General features: G+C 37.7%; 1 protein-coding gene across 3 annotated transcripts in view; it reads left to right on the top strand.

The window, feature by feature from the left end:
• Positions 1–13,270, top strand: part of CCNYL1 (cyclin Y like 1) — a 35,098-nt gene extending 21,828 nt beyond the window's left edge. The window contains exons 5-10 of one of the 3 annotated variants that reach the window (XM_037848858.1): positions 489–524; positions 2,715–2,766; positions 3,610–3,729; positions 6,723–6,889; positions 10,214–10,376; positions 11,287–13,270. In XM_037848858.1, coding sequence (XP_037704786.1) covers positions 489–524; positions 2,715–2,766; positions 3,610–3,729; positions 6,723–6,889; positions 10,214–10,376; positions 11,287–11,403 — 655 coding nt within the window. In that variant the 3' untranslated portion in view covers positions 11,404–13,270. The remainder of the gene's footprint in view (positions 1–488; positions 525–2,714; positions 2,767–3,609; positions 3,730–6,722; positions 6,890–10,213; positions 10,377–11,286) is intronic. The other 2 variants (XM_037848860.1, XM_037848861.1) reach the window with 2 other exon arrangements.
• Positions 13,271–20,739: the final 7,469 nt, after the last annotated feature.

Raw genomic sequence — 20,739 nt, forward strand, 5'->3', positions numbered from 1 at the left:
AAAGGTGACTTTAAATGATTTTATTTCGTATAAAACACTTTTTTTTTTATTTACTTTTATGGAAAACAGGTGTGTGGGTAGGTGTATAGTGAACTAAATCAGTTGAAACACAGTGTCTACCACCTTAAAAAGCCACAAATAAAAGCTACTGTTTGGCCTGAATTTTAAGCAAGTGTACAAATAGCTATAACAGGATGAAAAGTTCCATGGGTAAAAGGAAAATGACAGGGGAAATACAGTTTGTATATTATAATAATCAACAGAAACATGTCTTATAACTGCATATGGCCTAGCATTTTGGTTCTCCTATTTTTGTCAAACACCAGAGAACTAAAATAAGAGAGAGAATGCCCATATAGTACTCATACAAGTTGAGTATTTCAGGGACATTGGGAGAATCTCCCACCACCCCTCATCCCGACTTCTTTTTAATGTCTTTAGGTCTAAACAAATCTTTTCTTACAAATAATTTTTTTTTCCCTCCACAGTGTGACGTTAGCAATATACTACCATATAAAGAACAGGTGAGCTCTTTTAAAACCTGTCTTCTTGCTATTTCGGCTAATTATTGTGCATGATATCAAATTTAGTGTTAGGTAATAGCTATGGACATTATTGGAGTAAGCTGTAAAGAGCTTTTATTACAATATTGAAGTGATTCATTTTTGGGGGGGGGCGTCTCTCAGAACACGTTTACCTCTTAAATTATTGAGGGACCCAAATGATCATTTGTTTATGTAAATTATATTGATAGTCACTATGTTAAAAATTTAAATTGAGAATTTAAAAATATAAGTCCATTGTATGTTTACATAGGGTTTCCTATTCTCAGCACTATAATATTTGTTGTGGGGGGCTGTCCTGTGCATTTTGGGATTTTTAGTAGCATCTCTGGCCTCCACCCACAAAATGCCAGTAATGTCTGCCCACCCCACCCCTCACCCCCAAAAATGTCTCCAGACATGACCAGATGATGAAGAAATGCCCCACTTTGGGAGACAAAATCACTCCTGGCCGAGAACCACTAGGTTAACATGAATATTTTTAATGAAAAGTAACTTTTTCCACAACAAAAAAAGTTGAGGGAAAAGTATGTCATTGATTTACATTTTTTTGTGTAAATCTCTAATGTTTGGCTTAATAAAAGACAGCTGGATTCTCATATCTACTTTTGCCTTCAATCATTTGCAATCTGTTGTTTTGAAGAAACAATATGAAGAAAATGCAGCCTTGTGCAGATAAGTAGTTGAAAAAAGGTGTATTTTAAAAGCCTTTGGATAATTGTGGTTATTCTTAGATTATACCAAATCTCCACAGGTGTTAATTTCTTAAATTAGTTACAATGGAATTTTAAAACACATCAGTGAGCCTTTAGTGCTCTGTTAACATTAACACTCATTGGTCTGTCTTGCATGTTGAATGGATCTTTTACTGATACATGATTTTATAATATACTTTGGTCATTTGGAAGATGTATATTTCATTATACCGGGTCAAAAACTCACTTTTGTTAGTATCACCACCAGTTTTATTAGAAAAGTATACAGAGTCAAGCTCACAGTAGAAGGAATAAATTTTCCAAAATAATGATTTTTAGTTGAAAGCTTGAATTTTATCATTGGCAACAAATTCTTAAGTTGTTTTCCTTGAAACGACAGCTTATTTTGTTCATTTTTGGGAGAATGGCAGTTTGTCAGTTGTACTTAATAAATTTTTGTGTTTTAAATGAAAAAAGTGGCTTGTTTAGCTTGCTAGTCAGTCATGTCACGCAAGTGCTTTCCCTCAATGCAACTTGTACTACAGTGTGCAGAGGTGCTTTATGCCTGTTTTCCATTTATTCATCAAAATATTAAAAGGAGGGGTCAAGATTTAATAATTTAATTTATACTGCTTATATCAAAGACATTCTTAAATGAAGCTTTTTTTTTTCTTTTCCTTTTCTTTTTAACTGCAGATGTGTGGTAGCGAAGACTAGAATGACCACTATAACATAGAATGACCACTGTAACAGTTGGGTGCTACTGCCTTGATTCATACTAAGGAACTGGCGGTTTTACCCACTTTTGTTTTTATACAGAGATAGCAAATGTCAGTGAAAAAGCTAGTAATCCCTTAGTATTATGAAAACAGTTTTGACCTCATGGGCCTGCTGGAAGGTGCCTAGGGAATCCTCATGGACCTGCAGACCACACTTTAAGAACCACTAGTTTAAATGAGCACAATGTATTAGCATCATGAACTTTTATATTAAACGATAGGTCTCTTTTAAAATAAAAAGATAATTATGTTTTAAATCCAAGGTACTTAAAAGGGACAAGAAGTACATGATAGAAATATGATATAGAGAGCTAAAGAGAGAAAATCTGGGAAATCTGAATCTCATATTTAAGCTCATTTATAAAGACTGTTTTCCACCACTGCTGCTTTGTAAAATTTCTTATGTATTCCAGTGTTAGGTGAGAGGAGTGAAAATAAATTTGGGTTACTGTTAGGGAAGGTCAGTATTTAAAGGCAACATTGGCTAGTCATGTCAAAAAGATTTCACAGTACATGTTGTGAGTAAAAAGGAAACTTCTAAAGCCAGAATCCAGGAGAATTTGTAAAACCGTTTGCTCTGTTGAAGGTTAAGCCTTTCTTTCAGCTGTCAGCAGGTATTTTACTAAGATATTAAAGTTTCTGACTTAATTTTTTTAATGCATGTTGTTATTTTATAGAGATGCAAATAGATCCCTGGATATTTTTGATGAGAGATCACATCCACTTACAGTAAGTGTCAACTTTATTAAGGTTGTATTTTTCCCTCATGTGTTGTTTCGTGCTGATTTGCTTTGAGATTAATTACTAGAAGAAAAACACTCCCTGCAGCTTAAGATCAAAATCATCTTCCTCTAAGTCCTTCCCCACCCCAAGCTGTATCTGTATCATTTTATAAAAGAGTTGTTGAATAAGAGATATGATACAGTATGAACTTTGTTGCAGCTTAGATAATCAGTGAGCTAAGGAGGATAAACATGCCCAAATAACAAAAAAAGATGATTTTTAACAGCATCAAACAAGATAAAATACTAAGAAGTAAACCTAACAAATATGTAAGATCTCTATGAGAAATTTTAAAACTATTTGAATTAATTAGAATTACTTACAGTTAAGAATTCACTTCCTTGGTCACACCAGCCACATTTCCAGGACTCACTAGTTAAATCTGACTAGTGGCTGTTGATTGGACAGTGTAGCCTTAGAGCCTTATGATTACAAGAAACCAAAAAAGTTTTTACAGAGTTTGTTGCAGAGAAGTATGAGATATGATGATAAATAAGAACTTTTGAGCATAAAAGTATTTTACATTTGTATGGAATTCTGTGGGAGGAAAATGGAAAGGAACAATATAAATTTTCTAAGCTTGTGCCTATATTTTCCTTTAATGGCTGGTGGGAGGGTATTGAATCACTGGTGTTTTAAGAATTCATTGTTTATATTTAAAGGATTAAAAGACATGTCACCCAACCAAAATTGTTTTAGGGGGCACATGGACACAAGTTTAAAGATTGCCATCTTAAAAATACTTAAGAATTTTTCTTCATTGGATACTTATATCTTTCCTTCTTTCAGCGAGAAAAGGTTCCAGAGGAATACTTTAAGCATGATCCTGAACACAAATTTATTTACAGATTTGTTCGGACTCTTTTCAGTGCCGCGCAGCTAACAGCTGAATGTGCAATAGTAACTTTGGTAAGATAATTCTTCTGTCATAAAGCACCTTTAGAAATTTGTCTTGTATACCACGATACAGTCCTGTTTTTCAAATAAAAGTAAGTTCCTGAAATTACCAGAACATTATTAAGAGAAACCTGCAGAACAGTTAAAGGCAACAAGAGGGATTTCTGGTCGCTACACCCCTTCACCCCTGCCTCCTCCCCACCCCCAGTAGTACACATGCACATGCAGTGTATACAGATACAAACATCTGTGGTGTGCTGATGCGGGCAGGGTGGGGAGCAGTGACAAAACCATTGGACTACAGGCAGAGGTTAATTCAATGTAGATCTGAGTCCCAGGCTGTATTCCCCAGGCAGTTCTTTTGTGTATCCTGATCGACAGGTGTTAATCCATCCTTATTCATCTCCTGTACCTACTCATGAACTTGCCCAGAAGTGGAGTATCAGTAGTAGTAGTTCATGGACAAGCTTTGTTAGTTAACCTGCTAAGCTATGGCTGAGTCCTTAAAATTGTGTTATCCATACAGAATTACTATGATTAGATTTTATCCTTTTAAATATTAAATCCTATTCAAGTGAGAGGTGGTTGGGACTTTTTTATTGTTCCCTACAGGAAACTTATAGAGGAGTGTCAGCCACATGGTCTGGAGGGAAAGAAGGCTGTGTCAGCACCTACTTCATTATCTCCAAGTAGAATTTAGGAGAGAAGGCATTTTGAATAGAAACCCCTCTGTGGGTGCTGGATCAGACACAGAATGCTTAGCACATGCTGGAAAGAGGCAAGACTGGTACTTCCATACCTAAAGAAAGGCAGCTGGGTTTGGGAGAGGGAAGTTCATTTTAGACCCATTCAACTCGATATACCTGTGAGACAGCAGAACAGTGATGTCTAGTATTCACTTGTATATATGGGACTGGAGCATGAATCTGAGCTAAAGGTAGGGGATTAAGAGTATTGAAATGCAGAGAAAGTGTTTAAAATGAAAAGTGGGCAGAAGATGGGATCTGCAGGCACTGTGTTTTAAGGGCAAGTTCCCAGAGGAGTGGCTATAGTGGTGGGAGAACCAGGAGAGAGTAGTAAAAGAGGAGCCAAGTTGAGAGGTTCAAGGAGGGTGTGGTCATATGCTAAAGCTGCTGAGAAGTTGCTTATTCCTTAGGTACTCACTGAATAGCTACTCTGTGCCACTGGGGTTAGAGCATGGAACAGGTTGAACAGCGTTCTTGCCTTTATGGAGCTTATATTCCAGTGAAGAAGACAAATTTTTCTTTTTAAATGATTATTTTTTTAAAAGATGAGTATTTCAGATAATGGTAAATAACAAGAAGATAAAACAGGACAAAAGCATAAGGAGTGTTTATTTTAAGAGAAGAGTTTATTCTAGATAAAATGATCAGGAAGACTCTCTCTAAAGAGGTAGCACCCTTGAACAGTTGCCTGAATGAAGTGAAGAAGCAAACCATGCAAAGATATGGCGATCTCACATTACATACAGATAGAAGGAGCTTAGGAAGTGGTCAGCTTTCTGATGAAAGTAGAGTTAATAGGAGTTGCTACAAGATTGGAGTGGGATGACTCACATAGGTTTTTGGTCCCTGGCAATTAGGTGTGTGTGTGTTAGTGCTGTCTGCACTATGAGGGACGATGCGGGAAATGGGGAGTTGGGGTGAAAAGCTCTGGTGTGTATGTGTGAAGGCGCCACTGGCCATGGCGAGAGTAGTTTCGGGAGAGTGAGCAGCAGGGTGTGGATTACAGTGGGTTTAGGAGAAGATGGGAGATAAGAAACTGGCATCAGGGCATGATACTGTGAACAAAATGAGAGGAAGCATTCTGAGTGTTAGGGTGAGAAAAACACTTAAATTCATTCATATTGGGGAAATTCTCTGGCAGAGAGAGAGATTATTCATAAGGAGAGATGATAATTTGGGGAACAGTATTCTACAGATATGATGGGCATGGATAGGATCCACTACATTGACAAAAGAGTGAATCTTCAGTAGGAACAAATAAATCTCTTCCACTGATACCAGGAGGGCAAATGGTATAAATGAGTATCAGTATGTAGCAAGTGTGACAGTTAAGGTGACAGGAACTGGAAGGATTGCCAGTTTTGTTTAAGTGCCTCTACGTATTCCTATAAAGTAGAAAATTGAACTCTGTGAGAGAGGTTCTTAGCACCAAGTTTTGAGGGGAATGGAAGCAGAATCTAAGAACACATAATGTTTGATAAATTTTTGCTACATGTAAAGTAATTTATGAAATTGCTCCCACAAAATGCCTGGCAGGTTTTAGAGGAGTCCAAGAGAGAGAGACTGGCAGCTCTGCACTGTCTTGTAATCAATGGGAATTGACTAAACTGCAGAAAACGAGTTATCAGAAAACGAGTTATCAAGAACTGATCGTGGAAATGTGACAAAAGAGGCTGTGAGAAGGACCATCCTTTGGTACACTTGGAAAGGCACCAAATGCAGGACTCCATTGCGTTTAAGGCGCACGTGTGCACCGCTGCCTGTCATGCTGCGCTGCAAAGCAGCCACTGGGAGGCTCTCGTGACCACCAGTTCTTTTCCGCAGGCTAGTGCCACAAGAGTTATTGTGAACAGAAGATAAAAACATACTGAGGATCACCAGGGTTTTACAAATTCAATCATTTTCTACCTCTGAAATCACCATTTAACTACCAGCCAGGTGTGGCACATTGCACCCCACACTGGGGCCGAGATATGCTGCCTTTTCTGAGTGTGAAGGTAATAATACCTCCCTTCAGAATGCCCTTTGCTGAGATGTCCAGTCATTTCCGTGACCAAAATTGGGCTGGAAATTTGCATGGGCAGAGTGGTCAGCAGAGGGAGCCAACTTGATTGTGGTATGGCCATTTGCTCTGGCTGACTGAGTAGCCTCTGTAGAATAAAAGGCAATTCTTAGTCAAAAACATCCATCTTTCATAACAGTTCTTATCATGGCACTTAAACTGAACTAAAATCAAAGACCAGTGCTCTACTTTTGCAGGTTTACTTAGAAAGGCTTTTAACTTATGCTGAGATCGACATTTGTCCCACTAACTGGAAAAGAATTGTTTTGGGAGCCATTCTTCTTGCCTCCAAGGTTTGGGACGATCAGGCTGTATGGAATGTGGACTACTGCCAGATCCTCAAGGACATTACAGTTGAGGACATGTGAGTTTGTAAGGTTTGGGTGAACTTTCTAACCATTTTCCAGTACCTCATTTGCTCCCATAAAGTTTACATTTTAAGAAACATTTTTAAAGTGCAGAGAACTGAAATAGACATAAAATTACTTTTTTCTATCCAGCTGTGATCTAAATTCATATTTTCCATCATTAGTAGTTATTGATGTGTTGTTATTGTAATAATCTGCTTTTGATCAGTTAAAATTATTTTTCCTGATGTTTTCTGGCAAACATCTTACAAGCTTACAATGTAGTATGGTAAATATCTTTATAGCATTTTTAAAATTGTCTATCAGTCCCAGTCCAGTTTTAAGGGTCACACCTCTGGCCTTTGAAATAAGTGTTTGCCTACTGTTAAGGAATTAGTTGGCCTCTGGACTAATGAAGTTACAGCTTTAACCTGAGTCAGACATTGTATATTTGTTTTTGCTGTTTTCTCCCACCCTTTCTCTTTATCTGAAGATCTGTTGTTGCAGAAACCATGAGATAAGATGGGCACTCCTTGAAGTGGAACAAAATTAGCCAAATGTAAAAGTTTCAGATCTCTTGTGCTCCTGTCTCCTCCCCTTGTTGGGAGAATTTCATGTGATTAAGAAATAGATCTTATGGAAGCTGGAAGCTCCTTTCTCAGGCAGTCTGAGAAGCCAGTGCTCTGGTTGAAGTTTCCTGGGGCACTCAGCCATTCACAGCAGCACTTTGTGGGGTCTTGCGCCAACTCAGAGTGCAGGGTACCTTGGGTAGTCATGGGGCTACTCAAAGGCTGCACATTGGCATGGGACTGAAAACACCAAACCTAATGAGGGCTTCTGACCTGGCCAGCCTGCCACTGTGAAGGGCCTGGAAGGTGGGTAGGCAGGATGAGTCAGAGAGGTATTTCCAGCAAAGACTCTCCAAGTGCCCACTTGACAGGAAAAATGTCTTTGGGGGTGGCATTTAGGGAAATGTGAGAGAACGCCTTTTGATTAGAATGAGCAGCATAGGGAGATTAAAATCCTGACAGACAGAGCCAAGAGTTTGTTTTAGTTACCTTACTCTAGATAAGACTGTCATTCAGAATTTACCAAGCTGTGCATATTTGAAACTGAAGTGAGGATACTTCTGAAGGGGCACCAGCAATTGTTGATTGCTGTTGAAGTGGCTTTTCTGGAAATGACCACTTCGATAATAGTGTAAATTAAATGGTCATGGTTATATTGACAGCTGCCATCTTAGCAAAGGGTGGGTGGCAAAGGATGGCTCCTCCATGGATTTGAAATGAGTGGAAGTACTTTTGGAAGTTGAAGAAGCTGAGTGACTTTTATCACTGCTGCCATCAGTCTTCAAACTGGCCCCTTGAAGAAAGGAAAATTTGTAAGCAGGAGCACTAGCTCTGCCTTGATGGCAGTAGATACTGTCTCAAAACCTGCAACTAAGCCCACTGTGCCTCAGGCTCTTGTTATAGTATCAGAGAGCAAGCAGGGACATGTGTAGGGTGACCCAGTGCAGTAGTGGCAGAGACGAGCTACAAGACCATTTCTGAACAGTGCTTTTTGTGTATGAAAGAGAAAACCAGGAAGGAGCTCTGTATGTAACAGGATGCTTTTGTTCATGATCTTCAGAAACTGGAAAGTATTATAACAAAGTTTAATATACATTTATTTTGTCCCTCCGTTGTTAAACTAGTATTTGTAATAGTCTCGTGTGTCTAAACTGACAAGTTTTAAAATCAGGGTCTATCAGATTTTTGTTAAAATTTTCCAACATCTACATGCCTTGTTAGAATGTATCTCCCTTCAAAAGAATAAGTTAAACTGAGCAGCTGCTAGTTAGAAAATTTGCTGTGCCTGTAAATGGTATGCTGTCCAGCCATCTAGCCATTAAAAAAACAGAAAACCCAGATGCATATTCTGTAGGAATAAAGCTTTCCTTCAGTGATTAAACATCTATTAATAGACGTGTAAATGCTATGAAGTACTGTATTTCTGCACAATTAAAATATATTAGTGGAGAGACTATAAAAGGGATAGTGAAGTGCATTTATTCCTGTAGTAAATTTAAAGTCCTGATTAGCTGATTATCAAAACAAAGTCTGATTTACATTTCTATAGACTTATGGCCATATGAACAGGAGATTAATCTTGGGTTTTAAGTTCAACAAATGAGAAGACCACATCTCAGCTCTTATTCTAACTGCTCTGCATACAGTAGAATATTGAGCATTTGTTGACCTATACAGTGCATAAAATATTAAAACATTTTAAAAGCAAGAAACTAAAGATGTCAAATAAGCCTCTAGCATGTTTTTTCAGGTAATTATCATTTTTTTATAATTAACTCTCTAAAGAGATTACTGTGAAGGCAGCATGATTTACCGGTTTTATTTACTTAAAACACTTGGCAAAGGACTGCTCCCAACATTTTCCTAAACTTACCAGACTTACTCAGCTGCCCCTGCGTATGTGTTCATGCTCTGCTCTGGCGAAGGGCAGTACATGCTCAGCATCTTAGGGTTTCCTTCTCAGCACAGGAGAAACACTGAGTTTATATGTCCAGTGCTTTGCCAGAGGGCCTGTTGTAAAATGGGTTCAGTCTAGTCAAAACATCGGTCTTTGATCTTTCTGCCTTCTAGTTTAAAGCGAGTATCCTGTCCTGCCATAGTGACGATTTCTCACCCTAGTAAGATTAGGGTGGGCAGAGACTTGCATTATGCCCTTTGGCATAGCCCCTTGCACTGGGGCGGGGGGAGGGGAGCCCCTTTCCCATCAAATTCAGCTTATTTATTTATTTGAGATGAATCCGTGTTGTCTCAAGAGTTTTCCCCCCCTCGGAGATAATAGCAGTGGCTCTCGATGGATCCATTTGTTGCCGTGGTGATGTGTCCACTCCTTTTGTTGGTGCATCTCTTCTTCAATAAGCCCCTTCCTGTTATCAGCCCAGTGAAAATGTCTGCAAGTTCTTCAGAGCTAATAAACAGCATACATCATTCCTTTCATCTGATCACTATAGTGGGCCTTGTGAGTGAGCTTGGAGTATGAATCGTACAGCTGCACTAATGGAACTCTGAAGAATGAGCCCCGGAGTCAGCAGCACAAGAGCATAAGAGAGCCGTAACCTTTTCCCCTGCATCCCAAACTCAAAGTGCTGGGATGCAGAAAGGACCACAAATAGCTGTACCTTGTTTGAACGTTAGTGTCTTACTCCAGCTGAGTAACATTTATTTGTTTCAAAACAGAATTTAGAGCCATCCTAGTAGCTCAGAATGATATTTTTGAAGAGAGTCCAATTGTCTAAAATTGTCCTGTGTTGTTTTGTTGTATTCTTCCTCCCCTAGGAATGAGATGGAAAGGCATTTTTTGGAGCTACTTCAGTTTAATATTAATGTTCCTGCCAGCGTTTATGCCAAATATTACTTTGACCTTCGCTCTTTAGCTGATGACAACAACTTGAATTTTCTGTTTGCTCCTCTTAGCAAAGAAAGAGCACAGAACCTAGAGGTAAGGTGGTAAAATCACTAGCTGGGTTTTCTCAGCCACCAAAGTCTACATCTGTGTCTAAATCATTAATATTAAGAATTGATTAGGAAAATGGAAATCTTTTAAATTAACACACTGAAGAGCTTATTAACTCTTTGGCATCATATTTCCTGTGTCTTTTATGGGTTATACAAGGATCCACATAAAAAAAAGTTATTTCTTCTGTGACCATAATTCATGATTATACCTACATATATAATTTACTTTCTACTTACTACATATATAATTTACTTACTACTCAGTTTGTAAATTCATGTCAGTATTTACTGTACATATAAGTTTATTCCCGAGTTTATTAGACAAAGCATTAGTGGCTAAACAGAGTGACCTATATTTAGAATGTATAACATGCAGTTGTTTCAAATAGTAGATGTAGCAAGTACATGGGTTTAATGGAAATAGTAATTCACCTAGGACAAGGTAATATAATGTATGATTTTTGGTGAGTATGCAGCAAAATTATAACTAAATGGACACATACTTAAAATTGACACTTTCTGTGGTATCTTGGGTGGTACTTGAGAGTGATATGGTTTTCTGCCATAATTAATGCGCAAGTGAAATAGCACCTTTTGGTGCTTCAGTCATTAGACTTCTCCAGTTGAGTAAGTTCTGCTTGCTATGCCAATCTAATCATAGCCCTCAAAGGATATTACTCTTTGTACCTTAGTGAATTGAGAGGAAATAGCTTCCCCAGAACCTAGCATGTAGATCTCAGATATCCAAAGGAGCAGTAACTATGTTTGGACTCTTAACAGAATCTGCATGTGTGACTCATCCTGCGTGATCCTTTTTAAGATTGGAAACTTTTTTTATTATTGTTTTATCTTTTAATTCTTGTACCTGTGTTCTATTTGATTGACTTTTCTAGGCCATTTCCAGATTGTGTGAAGACAAATACAAAGACTTATGTAGAGCTGCTATGAGAAGGTCTTTCAGCGCTGATAACTTCATTGGTATTCAGCGTTCTAATGCCATCCTCTCTTAAGAGAAAAACGAGGGGTTGTAACATCATAAACCCCTCATCTACAAAGACTGGAGAAACATCACCACTCAGAAACCAGCAAAGTTAGTAACTTTTTCATCTAAAGGAAAGGCATCAAATTCAAGAGACTTGTGGACAGCAAAGATTACGCTCCATAGGAAAGAATGGGACCTTGTCAATGCAATGCACTCTTCTGTCCTTTTTAATGTAAACAGTTAAGAAAACCACTCCAAAGTGAAAGCTCCAAACCCACACGCAGATGTTTGCTTACTGTGTAGGCAATAGTTGTGAATTATGTGGTTTTTAAATTAATAGTTTAAATTTTTAGACTTTGAAGACACTAACCTTATAACTTTCATGATTTTCCTATTTTTCTGGCCCCTCCCCCCAAGATATTGCTGCATATGCCTTTAGAATTAATGCAGTATTACTATGAAAACATGAGACTCTTTAACAACTCATAAAGCCACTTAGATAGCAGAGACTGTAGCCTTGTTAGGTGTTGAAGGGTTCATCCTCCCTACCATATCATTGAAGCTGCTAGTCATCATTGGCAATCAATTTAAATGAAAAAGCTGCTGGATAAACACTGTCATTCAGATTTTTTCAAGCACTACTTTATATTAGCGTTTCAGCATGTTTGGGTTATCAACAGAGAAAGTATATCCGCTATTGATTATCTACTTCTGTTAGGTCCACACGGCAATTCTTGTGACCTTTAATGGTGCTTCTCATTTTCTGATAAGTTTCCTCTTGTTAAAAATGTATTTAGATAATTCCAACCAACATGGTGATCTAAGGATAACGAGCACTAGTGGAATACAGGGTATCTGAAAGTCTTGGTGCAGTTTTAAGCATTAATATAAAGTGCACTTGGGTGCCCCAGGGCACTGCAATAGAAGTATAAATGCTGCCAAACCTTTAAAAAAAATTTGAAAGTTTACGTTTCTTTTACACTTACTTAATTTTCTGAATTCTAAATATATTTTTAATTTTAATTTTTTGTTCCAGGCTTTCTTGAAGATGGCAAACATTGAAACAAAAAATTAAAATGAAAAGCTACTATTCAAAATTTACAAAACTAAGTTTAAAAGAAATTTAAACTTTCAAATGATGTTTTTAAGTTTGTAGCACTTATCATTCTACTGGTATCAAAGCTTAAAATTGCACTTAGTCTTTTGGCACACACTGTATCTCCAAGAAGTACCCTCTTTTTAAAACAGTCCTTTGCAGAGCTGTGCACTGTTCATCTGTTTTGATCACTTAAGTTTCTTTTCTCTGGATTTGGTAAAAGAAGATTATGAAGAGCACTGTGATTCATGGGTAATAAATTAAAAAAAATTGGACTCTAATAGTGGTGGATGATATGAAACAACTTTTTAGTCTACACGTGAAGCTGTCTATAGTCATCCCACTTCAAGTCCTGGTTTTTAAAGAGGTAACTTAAACCTTGGGAATTGTAACTTCAGCTTTAAGGAGTACGGAGTAAGTTTAGGAGACGGATAAAAATATCACCTACATTTGAAATATTTTTTTAAAAAAAGGTTGTCAACTCTGAAATTTCTTTTCTCCTACCTTCTCAAATGTACATCCTAGGAATTTTGCCTAAAAACAAAGCATTTCTGGATTAGGAATCCTTCAGTATGGCAACAGTTCATATCATATTGAGTGCTACAGGTTCCATCATTTTTAAAGGACAGAGACAAATGATAAATAATGGTATATAAAATATTACAATCTACCACCTCAAAAACTGTTTATGGAGTTTGGAGCCTGGAGATTAAGTATTGATTTGCAGTTTTATTTTGAAAAGAATGCTACAACCTATGGTGGTTTTTTTCCTCATGTTTATATTAAAAGAAAAGCTAATAAACTCTATTTTAATTAAAATATGGCTGTTGTTTCTCTATTCACATAGTATTATGTCTCTTTCTAACTTCGATGTTTTAAATCAGTCCTAATAGTGAGATTCTAAAGCATTTCTTTTGCTTTTTTTGCTTTTCTCATAAATTCAACCTTCTAAATACATGTGGGTTTAGTGGGATTTCAATATGAAATAGCATTAAATTAGTGGTACAGTGCATTAGATGGCATCTTTGAGTAGTTTGTTGTTGTGCCTGAAAGAGAAAAGGGTACACTGGAAGAGAAAATTAGGTGAAATGTATCAGAGTAGGAAGAATTACAGTAACAGTGTAGAATGAGAATGTGAGGTTTTTAAGTCAACAAGAAAGAAAATGAACAGGAACTAGAATTTGGGTTGCTGAAAAAGGGCAACTTTAAGCCATTTAAATTGGCTTTTTAAAATGCTGTTTTCAAGCTTATGTTTTAATTAAAAATATACCAAATCTCTAAAAAGCTTTTTTAAAACTAAGCTTCACCAACTCAGCTTCAGTAATTCTCACTAAATCCTGAGTATTGCCATATTTTATCCATCTTAATTCTTCAGTGCCTAAGGTCTTTAGATAACTAATCCATTTTGTTCTTGATAAATTTCTGAGTATATGATCTGACTGAGTTTAAAAGGGAAAAATCTATCGAATAAATCACTGTTTATAAGATGGTTCATATCATACAGTAAGACGCCAGTTACTAAGTAGAAATGCTGAAGTATGAGTGGTGAAAGGTAAACGAGAAAGAAATTTGCAGGAGGGACGTGAATCTGTAGCTTCAAAAACAAGTTGACTGAATATGTAGTATGAAGAAAAACTGCTCTTTCCCCCCTTTACCTTTAATTCTGGAGAGCAACACAGCCATTATTTGATAAGTGGGGAAATTGGGCCAATTTAGGTTAAGAATATAAACATCACTGAAAGCTAGTAGGTTCTTCAACAGATATTATGGGTCACAGATACTAGTTGCTACTAGCATGGTAACTGGCAGTTTTCTCAAGACTTTATATCCAGGAAAGATTTGTTCCCCAAAATAATACTATAAAAAGTATCTGATTACCTGGACTCATTTATTTTCATTTTTAGAGTTTTCCTATTGTAACACTGACTTCAGTGAACTTTAATTTATTGTAAACTGAACTTTTAAGACTTCATTACAAGGAAAAGAAAGCAATCAAATTATTTTTGAACCAAATGAAATTGCCATTTTTGTAAGTCAAAAATGGGTGCCCATCAGTGGTTTCATATGTTCATCCTAAGACAACTCCTTAGGGCTCAATGTTTCTGGTTAAAGAGAAAGTTTCCACACTATCAGATTCCATAACAACCCTTTCACATTTCTTCATTTACCCAGTATGCCTATACATTATTATTCAAGTCCAACAGAATACTGAGCCTGGTTTTACAACAGCTTAAGGTTAATTTCTTGGGTTTTTTTAAATCTCCAATAAAAACAATTCTAATTCTTTGAGCTTAAAAAAATGCTTAAGCCTGTATTAACCAGAAAACAATTCTGTATTTACTCTGTATTCAGGTTACACTGTGATTTTGAAAACTAATTTAGCTTCAGCATATAGATTAGCTAAAATCCTCCATTACCCGACCCTTCTCTAAACACATTTAAAATATGACTGTTCCCTCACCCAGAAACTGCTTTCTTGACTAGAGAGCTACTTGGAAAGCACTTGACAGCTGACAGGGAAATCTCCCAGGTAAGTGCTAGTTTCTATGCAGTCTGTAGATTATACCCAGCACCTATCAACAAGTTAAGGATTCGATTACCTCCAGTCTTAACACGCTCAGCCGCTTATCAACCTACCAGCAAGCAATACAAGATATCTAGGAACCTTTTAGCAAAGCCTATTCTAATACATGGAGTAACTGATTTGATTTCTAAAGCAGTTTCCAATGAAATATTTAAAATGGGTTTGGCAAGTGAGAAAGCATTTATTGGTGAAATTTTAAGTATATTTTGTGGTTTAGGATCTCTAAGATGCAGGAAGAACCAGGAAAGTGAAATGGTACAGAAATTAAGAGGAATCCTGGGTCAATGGAAAAAAGGTTAACATTCTTTAGAAAGAAGCAGGGTAACTACTGCGAAAGGAGTTAATCTGAATCTAACTAGGGAAATTCAGTGATAGCCCCAGAACCTGTGGTCCTCAATGAGCTATCAATATCTATTTCTAAAGACCTCAAAGGATTACCAAATTAGTCTGCTAGTTTAAATATATATATTTTCAGCTTCTTGCCCTTCTCAATTCTGCTAACCTTTACTGCAGCCCCCATCAGCCACCTACCAGAATGGTGACCCCTCTCAGCTCCTCAGTGTTAGAACTCTTCCAAAGGCAGAGCTTTCACCTGCCTCATCTTCCACCCAGTGCTTTACCCAAGTCCCATAAGACCCTCAACAAGAACATCCCCAGCCTTCCCCTTTTGACCTGTTAGTATCCAATGTGGCAAGGCTTGATGTTGGTTACTCCTGACCACTTCCAAAGCATTATCAGGGTTCCAGGAAATGGATTTTACATGGCTGACAGCTTTAGGCTGGCTGGCCCCTTCCCTTTAATCACCTATTTGTAACCTCCTGTGTTCCCAGCTTACGGCACTTACCTGATGGTTCACAACCCTAGGTGTATATACAGTCTAGGCTGAGGACCAGGTGGCTTCCCACCTTTCAAACACTCAAAACCTAACATATCTGGCATTAGAAAGAGATGCCTTATTTTGTTCTCAAGGTAACCCCCTCTCATCTAATGGAGGGGATTCTATCCCTAACTCTAAAACCAACCCTCTATATCCGCCGCCTCTGCCAATTCCCTGCTGCTTCAAAACTATTCATCTCCCCAACATCGAGATAGGGCAATTTGCCTTTGCTCATTCCTTTAAATGCCCCAGGGTTTCTCAGAATGTAGTCCCCAGTCCACCTACCTCTTATCAGCTGAGAGTGCCTATGAAAAATAAAGCACCTCTAAATTAGTATGGTATCCTGGATTGGATCCTGGAACAGATAAAGGATATTAGTGGAAAATCTGGTGAAATCCAAATGAAGTCTGGAGTTAACAAAGTAATGTACCAGTGCTGATTTCTTAGTTCTGACAAATGCACTATGGTAATATAAGATGTTAACATTAGGGGAAAAAAGGATGAGGGATATATGGAAACTTTATCGTTGCAACTGTTTTGTAAATTTAAAATTATTCCAAAATAGAAGTATTATTAAAAAAAATAAAATGCTTCTTGGGCTCCAAATCCACCAAGTCTCAATCTCTGGGACTGAGCCTGGAAATTCACATTTTTAGCAGAAGCCCCAAATGCTTCTCTTTCAGACTCAAATTTGAAAACCTAGTCTTTCAATTTCCTTTCCCTTCCAGGCCTGAACAGCTGCTTCCCCTTTGCCTTACTTACCCTAACCTTGCTGCCTCAATTTGCCTTAACTTAACCCTCTCAACCCTATGTAGGACATGAGTACTGTTACCCTTTTGCACAGAGAAGAAAGCTGCGGTATGGAAAGGTTAATTGTCCAGGCTCGCCCAGCCCATAAATCCCACAGCTGGGATTTGAATCCTGCTCAGTCTAGCGTCCCAAGTCTATGCCCAACCTTTTTCTCAATCCTGTTTCCTACCTGTAAACAAGGTTGTGGCAAACAAAATGAAGAGCTCTGTAACTAATTATACCACCAAAGCATTATTACCAATAATCTCTCTAAGCCTATTTCTCCAATCTTCACTTCTGCCTCTGCTCCAGCTTATGACCTCACCCTTTCTCCCCTTTTCCACATAGTAAATGAGAAAATATTGGGAAGATGTGCCAATTTAGAGTCCTGTACACATATGGTAGAGCTGCTCTTCCACCAGGAGCCACCTCAATGACTGTATGTTCTAATCTGCCTCTCCCAATGATCCTAACATGTACCAATCTTAAAGTTCACAGCCCTCACTTCGACATTAAATTACATACTCCCTTCCAGTTATGCACCTCTTATTAGATCTGTCTTATCTCCCCAACAATATTTTAAGTTCTCAATTACCACTGTTCTCCTACATTTGCCTCAAAGAATTGCTAGGGAATCTTGACATAGCAGGCATTAAAATGAGGTGGGTATTGATAGATTCGTGGTGCATTTTGCCAAAGCAGCAGCCAGTAGAAAGTACTCTGACAAGAGAATGTTGGGCTTCCTAAGCATCTGTCTAGATTATCAGGGAGGTGTCAACTCTAAATCGAAACTTTATATTCTTATCTGGGCTCCCTGAATTGTATTTAGAACTTGACTAAGCTGCAGATTGAACTGCTAAATGAGAAACAGTTTGGGGAGTTCCTGCCCCCCATTCAGACACACAGATGAATGACACCATCTCTACTCAAATAGGGTTAAAAATTAAAATACTCAATACTATTCCGAGTACAGAAGGGGGGTTATAAAACAAAACACAGTCTCAGGCAAGTCTTTGTCCCTCCATGTAGTTCCTTTATATCTTTCAATCACAGGAAAAGTGGGAGAAACCTATGATGTTTTTCAAGTGAAATATGTTTCAATTAGTTGTGCTTCTAGTGATCAGCATTTGATTATCTATTAATAAAATCTTTGCTGCTTATATATTAAGCACATCTGAGAAATCTGATTATGAAGTTAGAATCCACATATCTCATCAGATCCTCTTAGAAAGCAGTGTCTCTCCAAAAAGCATGAGGAGAAAAAGACTCCTACAGCACCTTTTTTCGTTACCATTGCTTTAATGCATTTTTAAAATTTTACCTACATTAATTGGGAACAAAGAAACAAAAATAGATATTTCTTTGTTTTTCATAAATAACTAATCTCCATATTTGATAAAAATCTCAAACCATTATTTTACCTTTCCACAAATATAATACATACAAAATTTTTCCAATGTAATAAGATCATCAAATTACGTATTTTGAGATTAACATAACCACATACAACTGCTGTTCTATGGACTTCCAGGAACAAGACAAAACATTTTACCAAGCTGCTCTGGGTTTCCTTTTGTTAATGTTACAGACTCAGAATTATAATCATCTGCCAGTAATTTACAGATTCAAATTGATTGTCTACAAATAAAATATCACTGCTCTGACTTGTGAGTTCTGGATTTGACATGACAGCGATATACTGCATGGGATAGGCACTATACATATTACATCAAAATCACAGAAGGTCTTGAATGCCCTGGACTCCAACTACTGACTCGGTCTGTGCCTCATTTGGCTCAGTAATAAATTCACCTGCATCAAACCCGTATCAAAGTCACTGAATCTCTCATATATATATATATATATATATATATATATATATATATATATATATATATATATTATATATTATGTATATATACACCCACAAAACATACACACTATACATACAATTTATAACATGAATAATATTGTCTTAAAATGATGTACCACATACAGTATCCTGGCTGAAATAAATCCTGTAATTGTCATCAAGCTGCTAGCTTTTGAGATTTTTGAATCATGTTACTTATTTACTTATATCCTGCCACCCCCCCAGAGCCTTCTTTTAATTTTTTGGTAGCTTTTGCTTTCAGAATCACCCTCCCCAGCTCAGGCACATTTATTTCCCAGTATCACGTGAATTGGACTTTGGAGACAAGAAAGGACAAGCAGAGGGAGGACCAGGCAATTCTTAGCTACTGCACCTCACACCTGCCTAGGTTTGTGATGGTCTCTGCTCCTGTCCGCCACAGTCTGCATTAGAAAGCAGTTATTCAAAGCTTTGTCCCTCCTGCCCCCCTCGGTCTTCCTGCAGAACACAAAAGTGAAAGCAGCCTCTTTAGCAGGGGTAGCAGTTCATTAAAATATACGAGTACATTTCCTAGCTCTGGGGTTCCCATTCTGTACCTAAGAGTGCAGGTCACGGATGCTGTTATTAAGGTTCGATGTGTGATCCATGAGGTTTTCTCCTGGCAGCCGGTGTCAGGATTAGTGTAGCCCTGGCCCAGGAGGAAACAGCCTAATGAATACCAACTTTGAAACAGTGCTGTCAGCACATTATTTCAGCTTCTACATGTCCACAATTATGCACAACACACACACACAGGCCCTGGTCACTAGAAGTGGTCACATGAAAACATGACAAAGGTTTGCAAGGATAAACCAATAAGGCACCAAGAAAAATTATTTGCAGCTAAAATGTGAGGAAGGAAATAGTATAAATTAAAAAGACTCCTTAAAATCTGGTCAACTGATTTCACTGAGAGGTCACGTTGGTTCGTCTAAACAACCTTCCATGTAAACCCTCTCCCCACAATCTATTTAGTGACTTACAGCTTAAAATTGAACCGTGAAAGAGTCAGCCCTTAAACTGCATGTGGTACTTAACTGGACCCCAAGTGCTCTACAACTCTGCAAAACTGGCCGTGAAGAACTTGCTAGCTACCCCCTCGACCTTTCATTTTACAATTGCTTTCATGAGTCTAGGCTGTTTTCATAATTAAAATGCAGATCTGATGGAAAACAGTCTGAAGGAAAGGGAGTGACCATAAATAGATTTGCTTCTCTCTCCTGGGTAGGGGGTGGAACAGTTAATGCTAATAAGACTTTAGGGAAGCAGGTGGGCTTTATCTTTCTCTCCTTTAAGGAATAAGGAAAGGGAAGGGGAGAACAGGGATGAGGATATAAACTGAAAACAAGGAGGCACCTCTCAAAGTTGATCTGGAGCAAGGAGCAGCTCTCAAAGTACATGGAACGAGTCCCCAAAAAAGCATTACCTGTATTGCCTCACCTTGGCTTAGCAACTATTGTTTCAATTGTCTAATTTTTAAAGTAAATTATTTGTTTTGTTTTTTTCAAGTTTGGCACATTGCTAAAATTGAAAAAAAAATTAATGAAGAATTAAATCACCTTCATCCATTTCACCTCATATCTTCTAGATAAACTGTATAGGGTTCCTGGAGTCCTACAAACACACACACACACACACACACACACACACACACACACACACACACACACACACGCGCACGTACGCACAAATGGAGGAGGGGCAATTCAAATTAGGCACAAAGACTGAAGACAGCACAGCAATGTATACACTTTCTGGGAAGACATACTAAATGAGGGAAGGAGTCAAGGTGATGAGAAAAGGTCTTCATTTAAAAACAGGAGAGGAACTGGCCCTCAGACAGGGGAGCTATTGCAAGCCCTGGGAAGAAGCTTCTGAATAAACAGAAGAGTAAGATACACAGAAGTTTTGTAGCTATGTGTACTAGGTTTTGTCAAATCCACTGAAATTTTAATGCAAAGGTTATGTGTTTAAGAGCACTGCATTTTTATGAATGTGAATAGCTTTTGAGAGTAATTAAAATTATAATACTAGGCTTCACCCACCAGCAAAATGTTTACATTGCCAATGGGAACTATGCATTAATCTACTTAATATCCATGAAGTAAAAATTGAGCTGGGCTTAAA

This window comes from Choloepus didactylus, chromosome 9 (genome assembly GCF_015220235.1).
Source record: "Choloepus didactylus isolate mChoDid1 chromosome 9, mChoDid1.pri, whole genome shotgun sequence".
Lineage (NCBI taxonomy): Eukaryota > Metazoa > Chordata > Mammalia > Pilosa > Megalonychidae > Choloepus > Choloepus didactylus.